General features: G+C 37.0%; 1 protein-coding gene across 5 annotated transcripts in view; it reads left to right on the top strand.

Annotated features, from left to right (window-relative positions):
• Rictor (RPTOR independent companion of MTOR complex 2) overlaps positions 1-24,886 on the top strand; it is a 103,886-nt gene extending 79,000 nt beyond the window's left edge. The window contains exons 26-39 of one of the 5 annotated variants that reach the window (XM_038321879.1): positions 2,070-2,179; positions 2,619-2,706; positions 3,424-3,516; positions 3,894-4,000; positions 4,361-4,590; positions 6,873-7,860; positions 8,141-8,212; positions 9,998-10,175; positions 11,248-11,329; positions 12,111-12,230; positions 18,422-18,577; positions 19,243-19,366; positions 20,299-20,437; positions 20,567-24,886. In XM_038321879.1, coding sequence (XP_038177807.1) covers positions 2,070-2,179; positions 2,619-2,706; positions 3,424-3,516; positions 3,894-4,000; positions 4,361-4,590; positions 6,873-7,860; positions 8,141-8,212; positions 9,998-10,175; positions 11,248-11,329; positions 12,111-12,230; positions 18,422-18,577; positions 19,243-19,366; positions 20,299-20,437; positions 20,567-20,641 — 2,562 coding nt within the window. In that variant the 3' untranslated portion in view covers positions 20,642-24,886. Of the gene's footprint in view, positions 1-2,069; positions 2,180-2,618; positions 2,707-3,423; positions 3,517-3,893; positions 4,001-4,360; positions 4,591-6,872; positions 7,861-8,140; positions 8,213-9,997; positions 10,176-11,247; positions 11,330-11,996; positions 12,231-18,421; positions 18,578-19,242; positions 19,367-20,298; positions 20,438-20,566 lie in introns of those variants that run through there. The other 4 variants (XM_038321877.1, XM_038321880.1, XM_038321878.1 and 1 more) reach the window with 4 other exon arrangements.
• The last annotated feature ends 1,404 nt before the right edge of the window (positions 24,887-26,290 follow it).

The raw sequence follows: 26,290 nt of genomic DNA, 5'->3' as shown, positions 1-26,290 counted from the left end.
ATTGTTTTATGTATATGGGTATTTTGCTTACATATATGTATGTCTGCGTACTCCATATGTGCCTGGGGCCTATGAAGGTACCTGAAGTGTTCATCTGATCCCCTGCAACTGAAGTTATAGATAGGTGTAAGCCTCCATGTAGATGCTGAGAATCAAACCTGGGTCCAAACAGTAGCCTTTGTTTTACCCAGTGAGCCATCTTTTCAGGCCTTTCTTCTGTTTTTGAATTATAGTTTTCATATTTCTCCAGGTTTAGAACAGGAGGAAGAAGAGGTCAGGAACATTCTTTCGAACCTGGTACAATCATATGGGCTTGTTGGCTCTAAATGTGATGATTCATAATGCTGAATCTTTAAGGGCTGCTTTCATGGACCTCTTCTGTATACTCTTGACAAGGACAGTGTTTTTTCTGTTCTGTGGCTGCCTGTTTACATCTCCTAGTGGAAGACGTCCACATTTGAGATGGAGGGGTGTTGTCTCCTTGCCCTTCTAGGTCAATATTTTTGGACTGAGTCCTCGAGATAATCCATATCAGAAACTCAGTCTGTTTCATAACTTTCGGCTATGGTGCTCACATTTGCTGGTGTTTCCCAGTTGTCACTGATAAGAGCACACAGAGTATATGTACCCCATGGATAAAAACTAATCCTGTAAAAAGTTCAAATACTGTTGCTTTAAGGAAGTTTTTTGTACTGATATTTTTATTAGAGGCAAGTGTAGGGATAATTAATTAAACCCTTGCTACTATTGTAGAGTAAATATAAAAACCTCATGACCAGGAACAGCTATCAGTGAACCTAGCAGGGCACTCAATAAACTAAGTACCTCACTGACATAGTTAGTGTGATTTATAATGCAAACAGATTTCTCTATCCCCTTAACTGAGTTCTCTCTGAAGATGCTGTCTCTTCACAATTTATTTTTTATGCCTTGGATGTTGTGTGTAGCTGTAAGCATACATGCATACATACATACATACACACATACACATATTCTTTATTCAAAATACAAAGGGATGAATTCAGTTTACAAATGTAAATAAAACTGAAAATTTTCATTTAATACTTTATCTAAAGAACTTTCCAGAGCAAAGTATTTAGATCTACCTCATTTTTTTTTTTAAAAACTGTATGTGTGTGTGTGTGTGTGTGTGTGTGTGTGTGTGTGTATGTGTGTGTGTGTTTTGTAAGGGGATGGATGGCATGCATAAGCTCTGAAGCATGTGTGGAAGTCAGAGAATAACTCACAGGAGTCATTCATCTCCTTTACCATGTAGTCTCTAGAGACTGAACTGGTTGTCAGACTTGGCAGCATCTGTTTCTCCCCGTTAAAACTAACTGACTGTTTTAGTAATGTTCCAATCCTGCTATTAATGGATACTTAGATTGTGTCCAGTACAGCCTAATTTTTTAAATAAATGGGACTTGCTCAAAATTACTACATATAGTTATATATAAAGATATATATTTCGTAGTTCTGAAAGTATATAAATTGTATTACCACAAAAAAATTGGAATTTAATTTTTAGTAAATGCTGCTGTATTGCCTTCCAAATTGGATGTACCAATTTTTGTTGACAACTTGAAATGGAAAACTTTTGTAATAGAGATAGCAGTATGATATATTCAGTCTAAAACATTGAAGTGAAATTTTTTTCCAAGGGTTTGTATGAAATAAATTTATTTTTTATTTGATTTAATTAGTAAGATAAAGGATTTAATTTAAAAACACTGAAATTATATAATCCAGTTAATTTTCTTTTTCAAATTTATACTGACTCTTCAGCATTTAATAAAAAAGCAACTTTTTCAAGGAAACAAGAATTCAAGTATGATTTTAAAAAAGCATTTTCTCGCTTACTTGGAAAAAGGGAAAAAGTGAAAAAGTAGGCAGAACGCTTTTAGATGGGGTAGAACATTTACCTTCATGACCCATGCTTTTCTTTTTCTAAAAACTGGTGAAGATACTTAGTTTTCTCATATTTATGCTTCAAAAATTTGCTAAATATCTGACATAATTTAGTGACAGTTATTATGAAAACATAGTCTTAAAACCATACTATCTTCCAGGAATACAATTCAAAATATGTCGACTTGATTGAGGAACAACTTAATGAAGCACTCACTACATACAGGAAGCCTATTGATGGTGATAATTACGTTCGTCGGAGTAACCAAAGGTATGGTCCAGTGAATGGGGGCCATGTGTAACACCTCTCAAATATCAGATTTAAAATCAGCTTTTAATAGGTCATTTAGAAAATTTTGAGGACTTCTGTACACCGATACAGGAAAAATATCTGCAGAGCAGTGCTTGCTCCAATTTTCCAGTGGTGTATATTGCATGCTAAACATGCAATGCTAGACATGCATGCTGAACATGCTTTATGTCACTCCACTCATATATACTCGATGTTCTCAGCCCAGTCTGCTTTTTTAGCTCTGCTTTGTTACCATAAACTGGTATACCTGACAAAACTGATAGTTTTTCAGCGGAATCCTCATTGTTTCATAACCTCTATTTTGTTAGAAATAATTTCCTGCTTATTAATAGTTGTTTACTTAATTAGCATACTTAAGTCTGCTAGTAGCTTTCTCAGTCATCTTTTATCACACTAGATTACAACGACCTCATGTCTATCTGCCGGTACACCTTTATGGACAACTGGTACACCACAAAACAGGCTGCCATTTACTGGAAGTGCAGGTAAAAACATAATATGCATTATAAGCTATTAGAAGAGTAAAAGAAAAGTTTTAATAGTGCTAAAATAAGTATCTTTGCCAAGATTTTTCAAAAGCTGTCTTGTACAAAGACATTTTTTGTCTAACTTAACAGTCGGTCTGATCCCCAGGAGCCGTGTGGGAGGGAAAGACCCAACTTGTATGGTTCTCCACTGATAGCTACAAGTGACACACACAAATAAAATGCTTAACAAATTAATATCTATGATTAATACTAGGTACTAAATACTTCATATGTAAAAGATTGATTAACACACCAGGCCTTGTAAGGCAGGTGTGGTTATCCCTTATAGATTAGGAATTCAAGGCATGGGCAAGTTCAGTAACTTTTGAATAGTTCATTTGTTCTGTGGAGTTAGCTTCAGCTCAGGTCTGTATTCTTCATGATTTACTGAAGTAATTAAAATCACAAATATGGAAAAACTAAGTTGCTTTCTTTCTTGTATCAGAGGTTGAGCTGAACCTTAATGCAAATTAGTTACAAGTCCAGAATATGAAATCAGAACCTATGCACTAATGTGGCTCCTAAGTAAACTATATGTAAAGTCACTCTTGGAATTCTAAATGTGTAGAAATGACCAAAACAAACCTTTGGGTTGACTTGGACAAAGTATAAGGAAATACTTTAGAAGCATAATATATTGTTATTTATTTACATGGTACTTCTTTCTTTGTCTAGAATGTTATCACGGAACTCTGTCACAATGTTCGTACTCCAGACTTGGATAAATGGGAAGAAATTAAAAAGCTGAAAGCCTCTCTTTGGGCCTTGGTTTGTAATGAATATTTCTGACCCTTCCAGTGTTTATGGGTTTTGTTTTTTAAGGTTCTACTCACTAATGCTAAATAAATTAAAATTATTTTACCTTGAACTTGTTCTTAGATTAATATTCAAAGACCAGGATTGTTCTTACCAATTTAAAGGTTATTCTTATGCTGAAGAAATAGATGATTAAGATATTAATGTTTTGCTTTTGTTGTTCTAAGACAAACAGCATGTTGGCTTACTCCTAGCACACCTTATTTAAGGTTTTGTTTCTCCTTCCATAGGCTTTTTTCTTTCTTATAGTTGGATTTAAATTTATTTTTTGTAGCTTTTAAAGTTTCTTCAAAATATTAGTCATAAATATTTGATATTATTTCTTTTAGGGAAATATTGGCTCATCGAATTGGGGGCTTAATTTGCTACAGGAAGAAAATGTGATTCCAGATATACTAAAACTTGCAAAACAGTGTGAGGTTCTTTCCATCAGAGGGTATGTTACGTACCTGAGAAGTCTTTCTAGTGAATATAAATAGATGTAAGGCAAAGTATTTCATGATTCATAATTGTTATTTTAAATATGCTCTGCTAGGGTCCTGCTGTACTGCCTTCATTTGTTTTCATTATTTTTATTAGGGAGATTTACATGATTTTTCATTGTGGTTTATTTATTCTTCACTAGATTTAATGTGTTGTTTTCCACAAACTGACACAATTTTTAAGTATCTTCTTAAGGAAAATGTAGATACCCATCTAGCAGATTATTTTATGGTTATTTAAGAAATATCACCTTGGGATTGTGAGCTGTTTTTACTATGTTGTTTTTTGTTTTGTTTTTTTTTTTTTCCTGCAGGACCTGTGTATATGTTCTTGGACTCATAGCTAAAACCAAGCAAGGCTGTGATATTCTGAAATGTCACAGCTGGGATTCTGTGAGGCACAGTCGCAAGCATCTGTGGCCAGTGGTTGCAGATGATGTGGAACAGCTCTGCAATGAGCTCTCGTCTGTCCCAAGCACGCTCAGTTTGAACTCTGAGTCAACCGGCTCTAGACATAACAGTGAAAGTGAGTCCGCACCATCAAGTGAGTATTGTGATGGAGTCACAGGAATGAACCTGTTGTATTTGTTACAGTCTAAGTTTACATTCCTCTTTTCTTCTTAGTTTTTGGACTATCAGGATACAGAGTCTTGTGTGACCTGAAACTTGCTAAATAGCCAAGGATGATTGGCTCTGCCTGCCTCTGGCTCCTGAGTGCTAGGGGTACAGGCATGTAGCTTACACACAGGCCCAAGATTATGTTTTCAAAGATGATGGTTCGGTGGTGATGCCCTATTAAATGGTCTCTTCTCACAACAAATATCACAGTCTCTAGCCTAACTAGTTCTCTCCCATGCTTTTTGGATAGCTTTTGGGAATTGTGTGCTCAGAGATGATGATACGACATGTAGAGAAGCCACTTCTGTTTGTTTTCAGAACAAACAGATCTAGCTAGATTTTACCTACATTCATTTACTTAATACTTTCCTTCTTTTTCTTAAAAATAAGTAACTAAAGTAGAATGTGTTTGTTGAGAGTCATATCTTCATTAGATGTTACAAAGTGTGGGAGCCACATGTGTAGCTCAGTTGCAGAGCACTTTCCTGTTTTATGTGTAGCTCTGGGTTTATGCCTCAGAATTGGGGGAGAAAAGGACATTGGTGGAAGTGTTATAGGATGCCAGAAATAAAAGATACATGAAGCAGATGATTCAAGAGTTGAATGTTAATGGTTGTACAGAATTTAAGACATGTGTTTTAGATTTAAGATGATAAATACAGGCAGGGTGTGGTGACACACACCTTTAACCCCAGCACTTTGTGGGCAGAGGCAGGTGGATCTTCATGATCTTCTACACCAGTCTGGTCTACAGAGTAAGTCCCAGGACTACTAGGGCTGTTATTCAGAGAAATCCTGTCTCACAAAACCAAAGGAAGGGGAAAAGAAAAGGTGATAATAGACTAGACCTGGTTGCCAATGCCTGTAATTCTAATTCTTCAGGAGGCTCATGCATGAGAATCTCAAGGCCTGTCCAGTCTGTAGGATAAAGCCAAGGCCAACTTGGCCAATCATAAGAGGTATTGTGTTCAATCACCAGTACCCATGAGAAAAGGAAGAAAAAGAGAGAAGTTGAGTCTGCAAGTATACCTTTGAAATTCCATTACTTAAGCCTGAGGCAAGAAAACTGTTGAAAGTTCAAGACTAGTCAAGGATACATACTAACTTGAGGCCAGCCTGGGCAGTGTAAAATCATGTCTCAATCATTGTCTATTACACTACTCCATACTCTTTACTACATGGTGATACTTAATTTTTGAGAAATTGCATATGAAAAGATACATCTTAGAGTTCACAGATACAGAAAGCTAGTGTAATAGGTAAATTCATTTAGGATTTTACTTTGTGTTTTATTCAAAATATATTTAAAGTTCTTAATAATTACTCAATAGACCAATTACAAATAGAATAAATCTTTTTGGTACTGTTAGATACCTGTGGGTTAACTGATGTGATGTATAACAGACACTAAGTTTTTGGGCAAAATGGACAGTAAATATAATTGATTTAAATATGAAGCTTACACGTGTGCCTCTGTTATCTGTAAGTGTGGTTATCTTTTCATAGCTATGTGATATTCCAGACTCCATCCCACCTCTGCACCCAAATCCATTGATGGTAAAATCCTTTGAATAAAGTGACATGGTTCTATATTCGACTTATATACAAATATCCCAAATATTTTATATATAATCATTACTTTAATACCTAATCTAAATGCTCAGTAGTAAATTTTATTCTTAATTGCTTAAGGAATAACAGGAAGAAAAGTATATGTACATGTTTAATTTAAGCACTTTTCCTTGAATATTTTTTGTTTCTGGTTAGTTGAACCCATGTATACACAACTTAATTGATATGGAAGCCTGCAATATTTAAAGTTTAGCAATCTATTTCTTCTAAGATGAATGTCTCCTGCTGCTGTGATGTAAAGAAGAAATCATGCCCATGTACTACCAGAATGAGCATCCATGCTCAAGGGATTGGTTTCTTTTACTTTCTCTTTAATTTAATTCTGAATATTTTGAAAAATCAAAAGAATCTTCATATACTCTGTACCAGGATGAGTCTTGTAGTTTTTCTTTAGAAATAAGAGATCCTCACGTAACACAATCTTCTAGTTTATTCATATTGTAACTCTGACCTTTAGGGTAGCATTTTTATTCCTTAGTGTTCCCCCAGATGGCTGTTTAAAAGGTGAGCTAGCACTAAGCATTGTGATGAATTCTTCATATTTGCATGCTTTGACAGCTGGTACTCCAATTACAGGCATGTTCATACTGGAGGATGACCGGTTCGGTAGCAGTTCCACCAGTACATTCTTCCTTGACATCAATGAAGATGCTGAGCCAGCATTTTATGACCGACCTGGACCCCTAAAGGAAAAAAACCCATTTCCCTTTTTAAAGCATCGTATCTTAAATTCACTTACTTTGCCAACTAAAAAACACCGCAGCAGCAGTGATCCAAAAGGAGGAAAACAATCTGAAAATAAGACAAGCAACCGGCGAATCAGAACGCTTACAGAGCCCAGCGTTGACTTTAATCACAGTGATGATTTTACATCTATCTCCACAGCACAGAAAACATTACAGCTAGAAACTTCTTTTGTTGTGAATAAACACCTTGAAGACACTGGCAGCACTCCAAGTATTGGAGAGAATGACTTAAAATTCCCCAAGAGTTTTGGTACAGAGAATCACAGAGAAAACACAAGCCGAGAGAGGCTGGTTGTAGAAAGCTCAACAAGCTCACATATGAAGATCCGCAGCCAAAGCTTTAACACAGACACTACAACAAGTGGCATAAGTTCAATGAGCTCAAGTCCCTCTCGAGAGACAGTTGGTGTAGACCCTACAACTATGGACACGGACTGTGGAAGTATGAGTACTGTGGTAAGTACTAAAACTGTTAAGACAAGCCACTATTTGACACCACAGTCTAACCATCTGTCTCTCTCCAAATCAAACTCAGTGTCCCTGGTGCCACCAGGTTCTTCTCATACGCTTCCTAGAAGAGCACAGTCCCTTAAAGCGCCCTCCATTGCAACAATAAAAAGTCTAGCAGATTGCAACTTTAGCTACACAAGTTCTAGAGATGCCTTTGGCTATGCTACGTTGAAAAGATTACAGCAGCAAAGAATGCACCCATCCTTATCGCACTCCGAAGCTTTGGCATCCCCAGCAAAAGATGTACTATTTACTGATACCATCACTATGAAGGCTAACAGTTTTGAATCCAGACTGACGCCCAGCAGGTGAGCAGTACATACTTAAAATAAGTGAAAGTAGTTGAATTTTAACAGATAGTCATATAAGACATTAGTCAGATTGAGCACCACAGAAGCCAAGTCTCAGAACTGACCCATTTACCACAGTAGGCTGTGAGCTCCTTGTTACCTGATATGATTTGAAATGGATTCTTGCAGCTGCGAGGGGGGAAGATAAACTCCACTAGGCCCTGAAAATAAACTTGTTTTGCAAGGTTATACAAGTCACAAGCTTTTTTTTTATTTACTTATTTTTCGCTTCTGCAAGGATCGATTTTAAAAAGAAGCATGTCGGGGGAATCAGGAGCTTAAGACCTACAATAACAAACAACCTTTTCAGGTAGGTCAATTTAAAGCTCCAAAAGTTGACCTCTTACTAGTTTTTAAAATAACTGAAAATTTCAGTTAAATTATTTTAGTTGGTTTTAAGTACATGTAATTATTAAATAGGAACCTAATAAACACTAAATGAATTCCTGGGTCCTCAAGGCTAAAAAATGTCCCATTTATATATTAAATGTTCTATATTTAGATCATATCAAGCTATTAACAGTATACAGTTTAGGTTTGTTTTTTAAAATGATACACTTTGAAATTTGATGGTTGCAAAATTCCCCATTTCCATTGTTTTTGTGTTATATAGTTGCATTATATTCATTTAAATGATTTATTTTCCTCTAACAGACTTCTAGGTGTTGAGTAGTTAGACCAGTATCTAAAAAGTAAACACTTGCTTGCAGAATATTCTCATTGTGAGCATTGGGAGTTATTTATATAACCCATCAGTCTCATATCTGATTTTTTAGTAACATTTTTAATAAAAAGATCCTGGTAGCAGATAGTGAATTTTGTCCCCTCTTTAAAAAGCAGTACAGTAATGGTTGGTGTAACTAGAAGTCATTATCTGTCATCTTTGTGAATCCATACCGGAGCCACATGCCTGTCAGCAAGTTATGGGTGTAGAGACTCATGGGTTAGCTTGTCTGGACCTCCATAAGCTCAGTTTGTGGAGGCTTGGCTAGATTCGTGCTTTTAAACCTTTAAAATGTTACTTTCTAAACAGAACAAAATTTTTTTTTCTTAAAGGTTTTCTATAAAACCCAATAAGCAAAAACAGTTTAAAATGGAGCTATAGCTGATCTAAATAAAATTGGAAAGCGAAACACCCCCATAATTCCTCTGACTCCAGTAGTTCTTAGGGAGTTTTATAGAGTCAAAAAAATATAGCCATGTAAGGTTTGAAAAACATTGACTTCTTTTATAAAATTCATCAATTTCAGATACGAGTCCACTTGGAAATTAGGAATTGTTTTTACTATTATAATCTTAATAGCTACTATTTAAAGCACATTTCTTTTATGTGAAAAAGCACATAAAATTTATGTGCAATAATCCTTTGATTTACATTTGTATGTTTTATAAGACTTGGTTTTCAATTTAATAATGTAAGACTTTGAATAGTGTTCTGTATATTTGGCAAGGCCTATACAGAGTAAACAGTGTGTCTCTTGCTTGGTAATCAGTATGACAGAGGTGGGTTTTATGGAGATGTCTTTTTATCATGGTTATGGAATCATTGTGAAGGGTGCCCTATGAAGAAAGACTAGCGTTTTGTGAGATGTCCCTTACAAACGATTGGATTTTACTATGGTATATGTACCTTCTGTGTTAGACAAATATTGTTTGATAAGCAAGCATTAATTAGCCCAGAAGATCGGTGAGTAATCTCATTTTTCATGTGCTAATAGACACATCTTTAGCTATATAACTCAAGTCCTATGGTCTACTGACTGCAAACATAGTCTTTGAGCTGCACCTGTCTTAGGCTAGTTCCCTTTACTACTTCTGCAAATTGGTGGTGTTCTCATTACCCCCTTTCATCTTCACCTGGCAGAACATAGCAGTTGTTCTTTTAGTGACACAGAGACTTCCTGGTAACCTATTCATTGGCCAATAGCAGCTAATGTTAAAGTGCTTATGTGTTCCCAGCCAACTAAGATGATACTGCTTCGTGTTTGACTAGCTACTTCGATGGTGGTATAAAATTAGGGATTGTTTGTTTGTTTTTAATATTCTTAATAGTACAAATCAAGAAGCTAATTCAAGGTTTTTTGTGATATTATAGGTTTATGAAAGCTTTAAGTTATGCATCATTAGATAAAGAAGATTTATTAAGTCCTATTAATCAAAATACCCTGCAGCGATCCTCCTCAGTTAGGTCCATGGTATCCAGTGCTACATACGGAGGTTCCGATGACTACATTGGACTTGCTCTTCCAGTAGACATCAATGATATATTTCAGGTATCATCCAGTCTATTACTGTTTTCCTATGACCTGGCTTCCTGATGGATTTTTGTTTATTTGTTTGTTTGTTTTGTTTTGTTTTTTAGTGTTCTGTAACTGCTTATTAGAATGTGTAGCTTATGGTGTATATACTTATTATGGGAAAGATAAAGGTTTTGAGGTGATTTTTCATCTAAAAATGCATTAAGATACGACTAGCATGTTCTTAGCTGCTCTGTACTCTTATTCTGCTCCTCTGAGTAAGACACTTGTTCAATCTCTGGAGCATTACTCTCTCCAACTGTAATGTAATTATTTGATTTATATGTAGTCTGTAGTAGCTTAGTAAATTCCTAATTATCTTTTAGACTCATATAACTTTTGTTTTTTAGTCATTGATCCTTTTTCTCACCTAAAGCAGCCACATGTGATGTCTATGTACACAATTTCTAGTGGGTTATAATGATACTCAATAATACACATTTTCTTATATGACTAAGTATTTTATTCCTTCAGCCTATTTTTGTTTGTATGTATATAGAGTGTGTGTGGTATGAGTGTGTATGTGTGCTTGGGTCTACACACCTGCAGTAGCCACGGATGATCGTCAGCACCATGCTTATGTACTCCATCTTACTCTGGAGATGGGATTGCTCATTGAATCTGGAGCTCAGCTGGCGGCCAGAAAGCCCCAGCAGTCATCCTGTCTCCATCCTTCACAGCCTTGTTTTACAAGCACATGCACACATGGCCACGGCCAGCTTTTCTGTGGATGGTAGAGATTGAAACTGTTTTCATGCTTGTAAAGCAAGCAGACAAACACTCTTAACCCTTTGGACCATTCCTAGCTCCTAGATATTTTAGATAAGCACTAAATTACTTGAATACCCATTTAATTCAACAAGAATAGGGTTAAGACACTAGTTATTTGGTTATGTTTTTGGTAATTTTAATCATCTTTAGTAAACTGCCTTATAGATTTGTATGCTACAGTTATTCTATTTCTGTTGTATTTCCCTGAATTTTCTTAACATTCATAAGATGAATTTCTTTGTATGATGAAACTGACCCTACTTTGTATGCATTTTAGATAAAGGATATTCCTTATTTTCAATCAAAGCACCTGCCACCAGACGACCGATGTGTGAGAGCGTTTTCCCATGATGCAGGAGGTAATGTGTGCCCGTGGTTCTCCTGTGACTCCTTACTTTAAAAATGAAATTCTCTTTTTAGTGAGGTAACAGTAAAAGTTGGACACACTAAACCAAAATAACTCAGTCAACTAAAAATTAAAGCGCAGTTGTTTTCCCAGTTTTAGGGGCCAACCTCTCCAGTTGATAAAACCCAGAATAGTTCTTTCTTTTCTTAAAGTGCAGGAGGAGTGTTAACACTTGTCTCCTGGACCAGAGGCACAGCTGCTTACAATCAACAAAGGGTGGGGGCTGCTTATTTGCCATTGTGTTATTCTGTGCTATGAACTGCTGCATTTGTGAATGTGTGCATATGAACTGTTGATTTAATAGTTTTATAATCTTGTTTTAACATAGATCTCGTAGACTTGATTTTATTTAGGCAGTTATCAGGGTTAATTGAAAAATGATACATCAATATAACCTGTTTTTGTTTGTCTTTAAAAAAAAACCTTATTGACATAATAAAGGTATATGTGCTATCTGTTGTTATCTTTACAATTTTTAACAAATTATTCTCTTTCTATTAGATGTTGAGTCATCAGAAGTTCTAAGTTTTCATCTTAAGAAACTATTATTTTAAGACGTCATGAAAAAGATCCCAATGATGTCTTTATTGGATTGTATTTTTATTTACTTAAACGTGCAGGTCTTCCATCTGGAGCCGGTGGTCTTGTAAAAAACTCCTTTCACTTGCTACGGCAGCAGATGAGTCTCACGGAAATAATGAACTCTGTTCACTCGGACGCTTCTCTGTTTTTAGAGAGCACAGAAGACACTGGACTGCAGGAGCACACAGATGACAATTGCCTTTACTGTGTCTGCATTGAAATTCTGGGTTTCCAGCCCAGTAACCAGCTAAGTTCAATATGTAGTCACTCAGGTAAGTGATAGTGTCCTTGGAGATGAATCTGCTCCAGTCACAAACCATCCAGCAACCCTCTAATGAGGCCTTCCCACTCCATCTCACTACCTCAGACGTAGTCTAGCCCTTTAGCAGCTTCCAGCTGCACTGTTAGTATTGCAGCCTCTAATTCTGTTTCTCTCCACATTATCTTTTAATATATTATTTAAAATTAATCTGTTTTTAATTCATTATTGGCTCTGTAGCCCAACACATAAGATTCTTTGTGCTCTGTGGTTTTCATCGTTCTCATTTCTTGTAGCTGGTAGACCATGCCTGACTGACTTGAAGTTTTCAACAACTGCTGGGAATGGAAGTTGTATTTTCCTTGCTATTCCCCCTATTCCCCCCCACACACCCCAAACACACACCATTCTCTTACATAAACAAACATAGTCTGTCTGGAACGTTTGCCTCATCCCAAATCTCATGTTTGAGAAGTGTCCTGATTCCTAAGCCCAGTGTGGAAATTCCTTCCTTTTTTCTCTCACTGTCTTTGTACAGAGATTTCTTATAACTGTGGTCAATCCTCAGTCATCTTCTGAGCTTACCATGGTGACTTCCTTCAGATCGTGATCTGCTACCTTCACTTTCACATCTCTGACAGTAGCTGCTGCCTTGTACACTAGGCTCTCGGTATATATTTATTAGAGGGGGATTAAAGTAAGCACAAATGATCAGTTTCTTAATATGAATCACCAAAGTGTATATATTAACGATTTCAACTAATGTTTAAAGTGTTTGTGTATATACCTTTTCTTGTTAAATATCAGTTGACTGGCCTCAGAAGTCTAGTGATGACCAGGATTCTTTGCATGACTCTTGTGAAATTCTCCCTAGGATTTTATAACTTCCCAACTTGTAGCCTATGCTACCTGATGGTGCCGGGAAAACACCCAGCCAGGAGTGTGCTTCCTGAGATTTGCCACAAATGGGTTGAGGTTGTGCTTAGAAACTGATCCATCCTCTCAGTGGTTCCATGTCCCAGTATGGGCCTGAATTTGACAGATCCCTAAACTAGGTTTTTCACACTCTGAACCCAGGGCCTGTGTATGCTATGATTTTTTTAAGCAAACTATGTTTATTTGATCATTTTTTGAGAGTTTGTAAAATATTAGATGTACTACACACCATAGAAAAGCGGGCATCTTAGGTCAGTTGGCAATATTGTTTATGATTTAGGGCCTCAACTTTTCATTTACTCACTCAGCAGTGTGTGAATCATTTAGTCTGGAGCTCTGTAGTTAGAAAAAGCACAGGGAGACCAGCCACCAAAACTGTCTTACGCAAAAAGAACACAGCCAGAATTAGATACCTGACTTCAGTCCTTACAGAGCTGTAGTAATCCAAGCAGCATGAGGTCAGCATTGAGCACAGACACAAAGAGTGAAAGCACAGAGTGGAGGAATTGGAAGCCAACCTGTGTGTCTTCAGCTCACTGCTCTTCTGCAAAGGTGCTAAGATCACCTGCTGGAGAGAGGGCAGTATTTGTGATAAAGGGAAAACTGGATATTCTCCTGAAAATAAATAAGATTAGATATCTCACTGAACAAATGTCTCAACTTCACATGGACCTTAAATGTGAAAGTGCTGAAGAACTGTGTCAGCGTTTTCAGATGGGTAAGGATCTTTTGGAATCCCATCTGCCACCCACTCACTACATGCTCTAAAATAACACTCTAGGGAACAAAAGCTAGAATGTCCAAAACTATAAGAAAACTTTTTTATGGAGAAAAAGAAATGAATGAAAGAACATACAGAAATTAAGCAAAAACTTGCAAACTACATGTCTGATAAGAAATTAATATACAAGCTGAGTTTAATTGCGCACAACTTTAATGTCAGCATGTGGGATGTAGAAGGAGTGGCGGGCTGCATCCTGTCCAGCTCCCGCATGGCTAGCTTAACACACAAATTGTATTCATTTAAACACTGGTTGGCCCATTAGTTTCAGCCTCTTATTGGCTAATTCTCATATCTTGCTTTAACCCATATTTAGTAATCTGTGTAGCACCACGAGGTGGTGGCTTACCGGGAAAGATTAACCTGCGTCCATCTTGGAGAGGAGAGCTATGGCGTCTCCTGTCTCACTGCCTTCTACCCAGAATCCTGTTCTGTTGACTGCACCTACCTAATTTTCTGTCCTATCAAAGGGCCAAGGCAGTTTCTTTATTAACCAATGAAAGTAACCCATAGACAGATGACCCTCCTCCATCAGTGGGAGGCAGATGCAAGCGGATTTCTGTGAGTTCAAGATCAGTTTGGTCTACAGAGTGAGTGTCAAGACAGCCATTGCTACATGGGGAAACACTGTCTGGAAAAGAAAATTTAATATACAGCATTTAGGATAAAAATGTGCAATAGACTTCTCGGAACATATAAATCAAAACCACCTTGAGCTATCAGCTTACAATAGCGAGAATACTTGTCAAAATGCCAAATGGTGGCAAATGCTGGCAAGGACAGGAAGAAAAGGAAATCCTTGCACATTGTTGCTTGGAATGTAAATTGCTACAGCTACTAAAGAAAGCAGTAAGGAAGAGTCTCAGAAAAGCAAAATGAAACTAGCCGTACAGCCCAGCAATCCCATCACTTAAAAGAGAGATAAAGGAAGTGAAATCAATGTTAAAGATACGCCATCCCTAATGAACTGCGGTACTATTCACAGTAGCCAAGAAGTGCACACAAATATGTAATTGATGAATGGATAGGGAATATGTGGTATATATACATATACTGAATATTTAGCCAGTGTCTTCTGTGTTCTCTAAAAACAGAAAAGGGGAAGAAAAGGTAATGGTAGGAGAACCAGCTGTGACACTCATAGACTGGAAGTGTACCTAAGACTGCAGCTGGATAACAGGAGGCTGACTGAGGTGGTTTTCAAATTATTTTGCGATCAGAATTAAATGCTTTAAGTGTGAGAAAACCAATGCTTTATGAATGAGGGTGTTGAGGAATCATGAGGCAGAGCTCGGTCCACTTGACCTTCTTCCCAAAGTTACAGCAGGTTAGGAAATGCCAGGAAGTCCAGGACATACAGACAGCAAGAGCGCAGGTGTAAACAGCAGAGGCCTGGGTTTCAAGTACCAGGGAGGCTGAAATAGAAACTGGGCTGTTGTCCTTGTTGGACAGGTAAAGCCCACTCTTCTTCCACCATTCACCCTATCAGTCCCAAACCCACCTGTCCCCAGTCTACCTATGAAATCTATTCTGTTTACCCTTCCCAGGGAGAGCCATGTGTCCTCCACTTGGGAATTCCTTGTTATTTAGCTTCTCTGCGTCTGTGGATGATTTTAGATGATTTTACTTTACAGCTAATAACCACTTATAAGTGAATAATGTAATGTTTGTCTTTTGGGGATTGGTTTACTTCATTCAGGATGATTTCCTGCAAATTTCATGATATTTTTGTAAGCATTGTGTAAATGTACCTACCATATTTTTTTATCCATCCTTTGGTTGAGGGGCATCTAGGTGGTTTCCAGTTTGTACTTATTACAAATAAAGCTGCTGTGAACAGAGGTGAACAAGTGTCTTTGTGGTAGGATGGGGTATCCTTTGGGTATGCCTTGGAGTGGTATAACTGGTCTTGAAGCAGATCAATTTCCAATTTCCTGAGGAATCTCCATATTTATTTCTATAGCAGCTATACAGATTTGCACTCCCGCCAGCAGTGGAGGAGTGTTCCCTTGGTCTGCATCCTCTCCAGCGTGAACTGTCACTTGTGTTTTTGATCTAAGTCATTCTGAAAGGCATAAGATGGGATCGCAGAGTCGTTTTGGTTTACAGTTCCCTGATGGCTAAGGATGTTGAACATCTCCTTAAGTGTTTCTCAGCCATTCTCCTCTATTGAGAATTCTGTTTAGATCTATACCCCATTTTTTAAATTGGATTATCTGGTTTGTTAATGTCTTGTTTTTTGAGTTCTTCATGTATTTTGGTTATTAGTCTTCTGTCAGATGTAGTATTTGTTTAAAAAAAAAAAAAAACTTTTCCCATTCTGTAGACTGCTGCCGTTTTGTCTTGTTGCCGGTGTTCTTTCCTTTACAGAAGCTTCTCAGTTTCATGAGGTCCCATTTATTAATTGTCTTTCTTAGTTCCTGCGCTATTGGTGTTCTGGCCTAAGCCCAATCTTATTGGAGGCATGTTTTTTAAATTGAAGTTCTCTCCTTTCAGATGACTTAGCTCTTAGCAAGTTGACATAAAAGTATCTAGCACAGCAGACATGGAAGTAGTGATCTAAGAAATGCTTGAAGGTGAAATAAAAAGTAGTACAAAGTTTATTTTCTGGGAACCAAATTTGGTGAGGTTGAACCTCTTTTTTTTTCCCATGTGTATAATGAAGAAAGGGAAGCAGGCCAGCTTTTAGGTCTTACTTTCTAGCTGAGTGCTTATCTTTTCTGGAGTTACTCTTTTTTCATAAGCAGGATAGATGCTTAACTAATTTTCGTTGTGTTTTATAGTATTAAGCTTGTGTGATTTTTTTTTTTGTGTGTGTGTAGGCTGCCCAGTGTTACTTTCTGAAAGAATGATCAACAGCTTTTTCATATTAGTTTTCATCATTGATTTTAATACCTGGGTTTTTTCTTTTTTAAATATTTATTTATATTGATTTTATTGAGCTATATATTTTTCATTTTTCTCTGGTCCCCACCCTCTTTCTTCCCTCCCCTTCATCCCTCTCCCATGGTCCTCATGCTCCTAATTTACTCAGGAGATCTTGTCTTTTTCTACTTCCCATGTAGATTAGATCCGTGTATGTCTCTCTTAGGGTCCTCATTGTTGTCTAAGTTCGCTGGGATTGTGAATTGTAGGCTGGTTTTCCTTGCTTTATGTTGAAAAGCTACTTATGAGTGAGTACATGTGATATTTGTCTTTCTGGGTCTGGGTTACCTCACTCAATATGTTGTTTTCTAGATCCATCCATTTGCCTGCAAATTTCAAGATATTATTTTTTTTCTGCTGTGTAGAACTCCATTGAGTAAATGTACCACATTTTCCTTATCCATTCTTTGGTCAAGGGGCATTTAGGTTGTTTCCAGGTTCTGGCTATGACAAACAATGCTGCTATGAACATAGTTGAGCACATGTCCTTATGGTATGATTGAGCATTCTTTGGATATATACCCAAAAGTGGTATAGCTGGGTCTTAAGGAAGGTTGTTTCCTAATTTTCTGAGAAATTACCATACTGATATCCAAAGGGGTTGTACCAATTTGCACTCCCACCAGTAATGCAGGAGTGTTCCCTTTACCCCACATCCTCTCCAGCGTAAGTTGTCATCAGTGTTTTTGATCTTGGCCATTCTTAGAGGTGTAAGATGGAATCTCAGAGTTGTTTTGTTTTGTATTTCTCTGATGACTAAGGTTGTTGAACATTTCCTTAAGTGTCTTTAAGCCATTTTAGATTCCTCTGTTGAGAGTTCTCTGTTTAGGTCTCTACTCCATTTTTTTATTGGATTATTTGTTCTTTTGATGATCCCAGGGATTTTTTGAATGTATTGTTTTTTTATTTGTTCATGTGTTTGTATATCGTGTATGCACATATGTGCCGATATACATGTGCCACAGGACCCACTTGAAGATCAGAGGACAACTAATTGGAGTCAGTTTTCTCCTTCCACCCTGTGAGTCCTGGGGTCAAACTCAGGTAGTATGACTTAGCAGCAAGCACCTTTTTAACTCATTGAATCATACAGCTGGTCCATGCCCAGGACATTTTTAAAATTTTTAAAAATTTAAAAAACGTTTTCACTTAGATGTTAGGTTGACTTTAAAATCCCACCGTGGGGCCCTGAGCAGTACACAGAAAGAAAAACAAGAAGGGGAAATAAAATAGGAAGAGGTCTGAAATGACTTTAGACTTTTCATTGCATTTACTGTTGGGTGAGGCATTCAGGTAGAGGTAGAAAGGATGGGAGAAGAGAAGATAATAAGGTATGTTCTACATATTTGCTTGAAATTTAATGGTATATTCCTACATTGGTACTAGGGAAAAAAAACTCTGGAATATAGCAAGTTCACTTGTGTGAACACTTATTATCTGAGCAGTCTAGATTTACTTCAGAAATCTTCATGAAATAAATTGTTGAGAACAGGAAAGGAGTTCTCTTAGCGTGCAGTCCTAGCACAGGAATAGAGCTCTGATCGAAATGCTTTTACCTTCAGACCTTCAAGATATTCCATATTCTGACTGGTGTGAGCAGACAATCCACAATCCCTTAGAAGTGGTTCCCTCCAAGTTCTCAGGGATTTCTGGGTGCAGTGATGGTGCGTCTCAAGAAGGCTCAGCCAGTAGCACCAAAAGCACAGAGTTGCTACTGGGTAAGTCTGCATCCTTAATAAAACTGTATTCAGTTGATTTTGCTTGTTAGCAATGTATTGTAATTTAGAGTTGTCTTTGTGGTGATAGTTCATTTGTATTTTAATAAATAAAGCTTGCCTAAAATTCGGAGTAAAACAGCCGTTCTGGTCAGCCTTACAGACCAGGCAGTGGTGACACCCTAATAGCCACATTAGTTTGTCATAGAAACCAGGCAATAGTGGTGCACGCCCTTAATCCCAGAACTAAAGAGGAATATAAAATGGGAGGAGACATCTCTCAGACATAATCTCCTTTTGAGATTCTTGAAGGCACCATTTCAGACTGAGGTAGAGGTAGGAGCCAGTGGCTGGCTGTTTTGCTTTTCTGATCTGGTTGAAACCCAGTTTTTGTCTCTGGGTTTTTATTAATCGTGCTACATGTTTCATTGCTACAACAGGTCAATGTTAGTTAGACATTTAGCAGACTCTTAAATACTGCACCTGTCAGCCATTCACAGGTTCCCTCTCAGTGGTCTTCTATTAGAGCTGTTTCTAGATCATTGGCAAATTATGTGCAGTTGATTCCAGTTTTAGTTGCTTGTGTAGTTTGAAAACCAATACCATGAACTGTACTCATTCTACATTGTGATACGATGAATGACCGTGCACTGACATCTTTATTTCAGGTGTGAAAACCATTCCAGATGATACACCAATGTGCCGTATCCTGCTTCGTAAAGAAGTGCTAAGATTAGTTGTCAATTTGAGCAGCTCGGTTTCTACCAAGTGTCATGAAACAGGCCTTTTGACGTGAGTACTGCATGAAGGCTGGCAGTTAGTTCTACTTTGTCAGTTGCAGGAAAACACTTGGGTTGCTTAGAGTTGCACAACAACAGTCACGGGCTGCGTTTCCATCTGAGGGGCTTCCAGTGCTGCCTCAGCCTGAGAACAGGTTGAAGAGCAGAGTGGACTCCACCTAGACTTTCAAACAAATCTGCAAAAATGGAAAACTATCTAAAATCTGGGCCACTCTTGTCTCTTTTTTTAGTCTTGGTAAAAATGGGGGGGGGGGGTAAATAAATAATTATTTATATTAAATGTATAAAACTTTTAAATTCCTAAATTCCAGTTTCTGGTATAATTATTGGTAGCTGTAACTTGAATACAAAAACAAGGTTTTTAGATTTCTCAATCATTTTTCAGGAAAGTGAAGACCTAATTGTTTGAGAAGCAAACTTAAGTTATAAACTGGTGGGGTTTCCTAATTCAGTTATTTTTCTCTTTTCCTTCTTTTAAGAGAAAAATGTATAATTTTTAAAATTGTTTTTCTAAGTCAGAGCAGCCTGATAAATGCAAAAATGATTTTTAGCAAATCATCTTGATTTGCATTATTTAAAGTAGTGGTTCTCAAAAGAAATATTTAATAGAAGTAATTTGTAATAAGCCAGGTATAATGGCATATACCTTTAGTGCTGGCACTTGGGTAGGAGGATCTGAAATGCTAGGGACATGGAATCATTTTCAAAGTTAGCCTGGACTACATGATCCTCCGTAGCAAAAAGGGAAAAAGAGCGAGACAGACAAACCGACTTACTATTTTTTATTATTAATCTACCACTCCTAACATTCCGTCTAATCAATATCTGGTGAAAAAAGTTAGCAGAAAGTATCATTGTTGAGGGTTAAATGGATAAATTTTGGTTATAATATTTATCATAACATTGTCTCTCTTTTCATTTTAGAATTAAAGAGAAGTATCCTCAAACATTTGATGACATATGCCTTTATTCTGAAGTTTCTCATTTGTTATCACACTGCACATTTAGACTTCCGTGCCGGAGGTTCATACAAGAGTTATTTCAGGACGTACAATTTTTACAAGTAAGTGAGACTATTTCTGAAATTTGTCTCCCAGAATTATTCAATACTTGAAGTAAGCTGAAAAAGTATATCTACATTATATGCATTTTTATTTTTAAAAAAAGTTAACAGTTTGTCACTTTTTCCTAGATGCATGAAGAAGCAGAGGCTGTGTTGGCAATTCCACCAAAACAACCTGTAGTTGACGAATCTGCCGAATCCTGACCTCATATTTATGATGTTTGTAGCTAGGTAACTATATATTTATCCATACTTGTGGATTCCTAAAGGCCTCACAAGACACTGACTGGCTGTCAGTGAGACAGAGTATCTTCTGACGCTGTCCCAGCGGTCATTGGTACAGAACAGCTGCAGCTGCTGACGTCCCTAACCAAGCCGACTTCCTCTTCCCTTTGGGGTCCTTCTTGGGGTTCGTGATTCAGTACCACAGTTTTAATTTAGTTGCCACCATATTCAAGAGCCAAGCACTGAATAGCTACATAGGTTTTCTATTTTTTTATTTTAAAAGCATAATGGCAGTGGAATAAAAACAGGACATGAAGAAGCACCCTCCACACAGTTAATTTCTGACTGCTTTTTAGTTAAGGGTGAATTAAAAAGATGCCTTGTTTGTTAACTAATTCGTGGAAGCTAGGAGTCACTGTCTCTGAGGCTGCATCCTGTTATCCCATAGGCTGTGCTGTAACTGACGGTATCAGAGGGTATTCGTTGGCCCTTCTACATTTCCTTAATGTTTGTAACACTACTTCAGAGGTTTCTGACCTCGGAGCAGAAGAAGAGCCTCAACAATTGGAACTTAAAGGTTATTTTATGTTGCTAAATGCATAAAGATGCTCCTTTGTTTTCCATCTCTTCAGGTTTGTTGTATGTTGTTAAAGGTTACTTGTACCAATTAAGGTTTTTCACTACAGTTGTTGATTAAAGTAAATAGTCAATTGAAGTACTTCCCATAGTCCCATCTCCAGAATGCAAATAAATAAATAAATGGATGGATGGATGCCCAGTGGACCTCCATGCTAATCAGCTCATCTCATCACCACTTTAAATAGATTGAACAAGTGTTAGTAGTCTGGACCCAAAGCAAAGGAAAGCATTAAATGATACTTCCGATATTTAAAAAAAAAAACAAGTTTGCCTGAAATTTATACATTCCATGTAAAAAAGATGAGCCATATCTAAAAAGCATTATGCATCGTTGACACACATTAAGATTCAAAATTGTGGTGAAAAGCCTTAATTACTAAATTTTACAGCAGCGATAATGCAATTTTTGTTTTCTTGTTTTGCACAAAATAATGGCAGTTACAGGTGAACTGAAGAATACAGTCATTGCCTTTATCACATTTGTGAAGTTGATAAAGGCAAGGTTTTGTCTGTCTAATTTGTGTATGTATAAAGATATTTGAAGATCTTTACATAAATTAAACATATATGCAAATTTGTACATAAAGTAGCATGAACATCATTGCTAGAATGCTTGTAAGTAAAAGGGTTATCTTTTTTGAAATCATATATATAGAACAAGAACATCCAGCTGGACTGACTAGGACCCTTTTGTAATTCCTTTGTGTAGCCCGTTTTTACAGTTACACATCAGCTTTAACACCGCCATAGCCACCAGTCCTTGTTTTCCCATGTTGCACACCCCTTTCATAATGGGCTTGTTTGCGAGATCTCTGTAGAGTAGCCTGTGAACTAGGAGACAGCTCACAGAGGCTTTTTTAAACTGGCACTGAAAAGTTCTCACTAGGATGGAGCATTTCATCTCCCTTCTTAACTCCTCTTTGACTGCACTTGAGCAGGTTGTTCGTACATGCACTGTGTAGCAACTTCATGATGATAAAGCAGACAAGGGCTCTAAACTGCTGCTCATGTTACAACACGGTTCTTCTCATTTGCTCAGAAAATTCAGTGAGAGTAAAACTTTGAGCTTCATCACTGAACCCAAGCGTCTATTTAAATGTCAACAGTACTTCTAAGAGCATTGCCTATCTATCGCCTTGGTCTTTGGTCTTGGATAATGAAACTGCCTTTCCAGAGAACCAAATGTCAGAGATACCAGACCAAATAGTGGTTACAGTTCCAAAGGAAGGAATGTAGTCTTACTCATAACGGGATTAACATTTTAGACATTCATTTCAACACTACCTCAGTTAACATAGAGTATAAAATCTGTGGTTTCATCCTCTAAAATAACTATTATTATTGTTTGTGTTTCATCACACAAAACTGTCCCCAGCCTTGCACACCTAAATCAGCCATCCGAAATTAAGGCTGTACCTAGTGTCCTAAGCAAGTTCTTTGTTTTGTTGTTTTGTTTTAACTTTTGACTGTTACTTTGAAAAGATGTGTATGTATCATCATCTGCCTATAGCACTTACTTTGGGAAGATATCAAGAGTTTTGTGATTATCAGTATATTTGAGGAAATTATCTATGTTTAAATTTATAGTGCTATTTGGTTTAACCATGGTTTCACTGAGAGGTGTAATACATTTCCTTTAAGTACTTATTTGTATAAAAGTAGACTTTCATGATGAAAACTACATGCAGTGCCAAGTAATTAGTGTAGGCGTTTAAGACAATTAAATTATAGCAGAAGAAGTTAGGAATGATGTCAATGGTAATAGAAATCATTGAGAAAATCAACTATAAATGATAGATATTACCAAAATAATGTCAATATAGTAGTTTTTCAAGAGTTTAGAATTAATCTTAGTCATATAAATTTGTACTGTTGGTAATTATTTAATAATTTGGAGGAGTTTGAACAGTTAAGCTGGTTGTAAACTGTGAATTTCTAATTGTAAATTGTCATTTCTAATTGAATTTTTTTTGAAGAACAGATTTCAGCTTCACATACTAAGTAAATACTGACAAATAAGGAGAAATTTAGTATTTATAAGGAAATAGGCTCTAAATTTTCTTATCCTTTTTTCTGTTGTGGTTAGGGTATATTGGAGGAGCCAAATGTTCTCCCTAACTTAGGTGTTTCTAATAGAGTAACGAAGAGACATCCTATATGACAGTGATATTGCAAAGCTGTTAGGAAGTGCGTGCATTCTTGCTATGGTGATGTGGCAAAGTCACAGGGAGGCGCGTCTCCAGCAGACACCTTCAGCTGTGTTCCACTCTTGTCCAGTGCTTTAGATGGGTAAAGCTGAATTCCATGTTACCATGGCCAAGTGTTCAAATGGGATATCACTGTGTATTTAGGTTTGTCTACTGCTATTTATAGACATTTTTATTTCATTCCTTTCAGAGGATGCCTTTTATGCCCCATATCAAAGCACAGATCATTAAGCAATAAGAAACAAAATTGTCTGTCATTCAAATTATAATTGCTATTATTCTTGTGTGGTAAGAGTGAGGTGCTAATTTTGTGTGTGAAGAATTTGTGACCACTTTGGAAATATATTTTGGAAGGTTTTTTTTACCCTTTCTTTAGACTTTTACTTCCATTTTATCTCAAATTCACAATCCATAAAAGAAAAGTAGAATTGTTTGAGAGACTTCTAAGAAAAGCTGCTTGCAATGTATATTTCAGATTATCCTATGTGTGGGTTGGCAAAGGGCTCCATTTTCTCTGTATAGACAGAGTCTGTTGTTTCCATCTTAACTTGGAGAGTTTCACTACACCAAGTCCCACTTCCAGGCGTGCCAGTGAACTCGAGGGCAGTGCTTACAAAGGACACAGAAGTCTGCACAGGGTACCCGGGGGTGTCTCATTTCTAGTACATTTATACGACTCAGAATGTGGGATTTCTCCCCTTTGGAGTATTTTTATAGTTAGGTGGACAGCTCTGCCACAGATGCATGGATTGCACACTTGACTCTGTAAGACACTTAATATGAAAAGTTATGCCAAAAAGGAAGCATATCCTACAGAAATTTTCCCATTTAACTAGGTTGGTTTAGCACAAAATGCAAAGTCTTGGGGCAGAGAGGGAGTAGTGAAAATTTTTTATGAACAATTATTGAAAAATGCTCCATTACTGGCCTGTCAGAAACCCTAACAATGCATTGTGAAACAGATGATGTAAATTAAATTAGCTTTGAAAAGTGGTAAGGGATGGTAAAGAGAATCTTAGACTCAATGCTCTCTGACCACATGACCTTTTTTATTTAGTAATACGCTGCTACGTTTTTGGAGGTTCTGGTGTTTGTAGGTCACTGAACAGACATTGAAATCTGATTTATATTGTATAACTGTAACATAGAAAGAAAAAGTATTTATATATTTTCCTTAAGAATATTTCATTGAGTTGTATATAATTTAAATAAGATATGTCCCCAAATGGTTTTGCTCACCTTGATTTTTTTTGTTGTTGTCGTGGTTTTATTGTTTTTGTATAATGTGTACAGTTTATGTTAAGGGCATTAAAGCCTCCTGAAACATAATCTTATCAAAGGGATTCATTGTTAATAAAATGTACTTAAAATTCTTAAACTTGTGGTGGTGTTACTGTATTTGAAAATGTGTGTCACTTGGGCCTTCCTTGACTTAAATCACATGATACTGTTGTTGACAGGTATGATTTCCAATGAGTGAGGCTTTTTGATCCCTAAATGGGGATGGTCTTGTCCTGTGAAAAGGGGCTGCTCCCAATTTTAAAGTAGTTGTTCTCCTTGGTATTCTTTAGAACTTGATCTTACATAGTTTTTAATTTGAAATCATTATTGTGAAGGTTTGGTAATGGAGGAGAGTCATCTGTCTATGTGTTACTTTCATTGGTTAATAAAGAAACTGCCTTGGCCCCTTTAATAGGACAGAAAATTAGGTAGGCGGAGTAGACAGAACAAAATTGTGGGACAAAGAAAGCCGAGTCAGGCAGTCGCCATGCTTCTCCTCTCTGAGATGGACACAGGTTAAGATCTCTCCTGGTAAGCGACCACCTTGTGGTATTACACAGATTACTAAATATGGGTTAAAACAAGATGTGAGAATTAGATAATAAGAGGCTGAAACAAATGGGCCAGGCAGTGTATAAATGAATACAGTTTCCATGTAATTATTTTGGGTGTAAAGCTAGCCGGGTGGCGGGACACAGCCCGCTACTCCTTCTACAGTTTGGGAATAGAAAAGTCTTTAGCTACAGCAGCTTTGGACTTCCTGAGATAGTAAGAAAGTGACGTGTAAGTGGACTGGCACTCAACTGTTCCCCCACTGCCCTGATCAGAGGCCAGCCTCCCCTCCCTTGTGGCAGAATAGCACCCTACAGGAAAAGAGCCAGTGTGAAAGTCAAAGTTGCCAAAGTATATTCCCCACCTTAAGCAACCTTGTTTCAGATATTTGGCCTGTGGATACCTATGTATGAATGTGTCATTGTTCTCACATTATACTGTGTTTTTATCAAAATTGTAAGATTAAAAGAATGCCTAATTTGTCATAACTGAATAAGAAAATAATAATTTGTATTTTTTAAGCTTTACCATATGAAAGTATTCAAATCAAATAGCTGTAGAGATAACTCAGTGGTTAAGAGCACTGGCTCTTTTGCAGAGGACCTAGGTTCAATTCCCGGCACCCATCTGTGATTTTCTTAGTGCTTATTTGGGGCACTAGGCCAACTTCATATACTTAATATTTCATATTGGAGATAACTCATGATCTTGTTTGCTAATTTTGGAGACTTCATGTTTATTTTATCTTTCAGGGTTGAAGAAGCCCTCCATACAGTGTCTTCTAAGCCCTTTGAGACAAAGCAAGCTTAACCAACAGCTCATAGATGCAACTCCAAGTCTAATTCAACTTGGTGTTCTTATAAATGCCTATTTTGTAAATGAGATTAACCATGAGAATTACACACACACACACACACACAGTACACCGATATGTTTGTATATGTGGAGC

This window comes from Arvicola amphibius, chromosome 3 (assembly GCF_903992535.2).
Source record: "Arvicola amphibius chromosome 3, mArvAmp1.2, whole genome shotgun sequence".
Classification (NCBI taxonomy): domain Eukaryota; kingdom Metazoa; phylum Chordata; class Mammalia; order Rodentia; family Cricetidae; genus Arvicola; species Arvicola amphibius.
The sequence above is the reverse complement of the archived record's forward strand: the minus strand, read 5'-3'. Positions and strand labels throughout refer to the sequence as shown.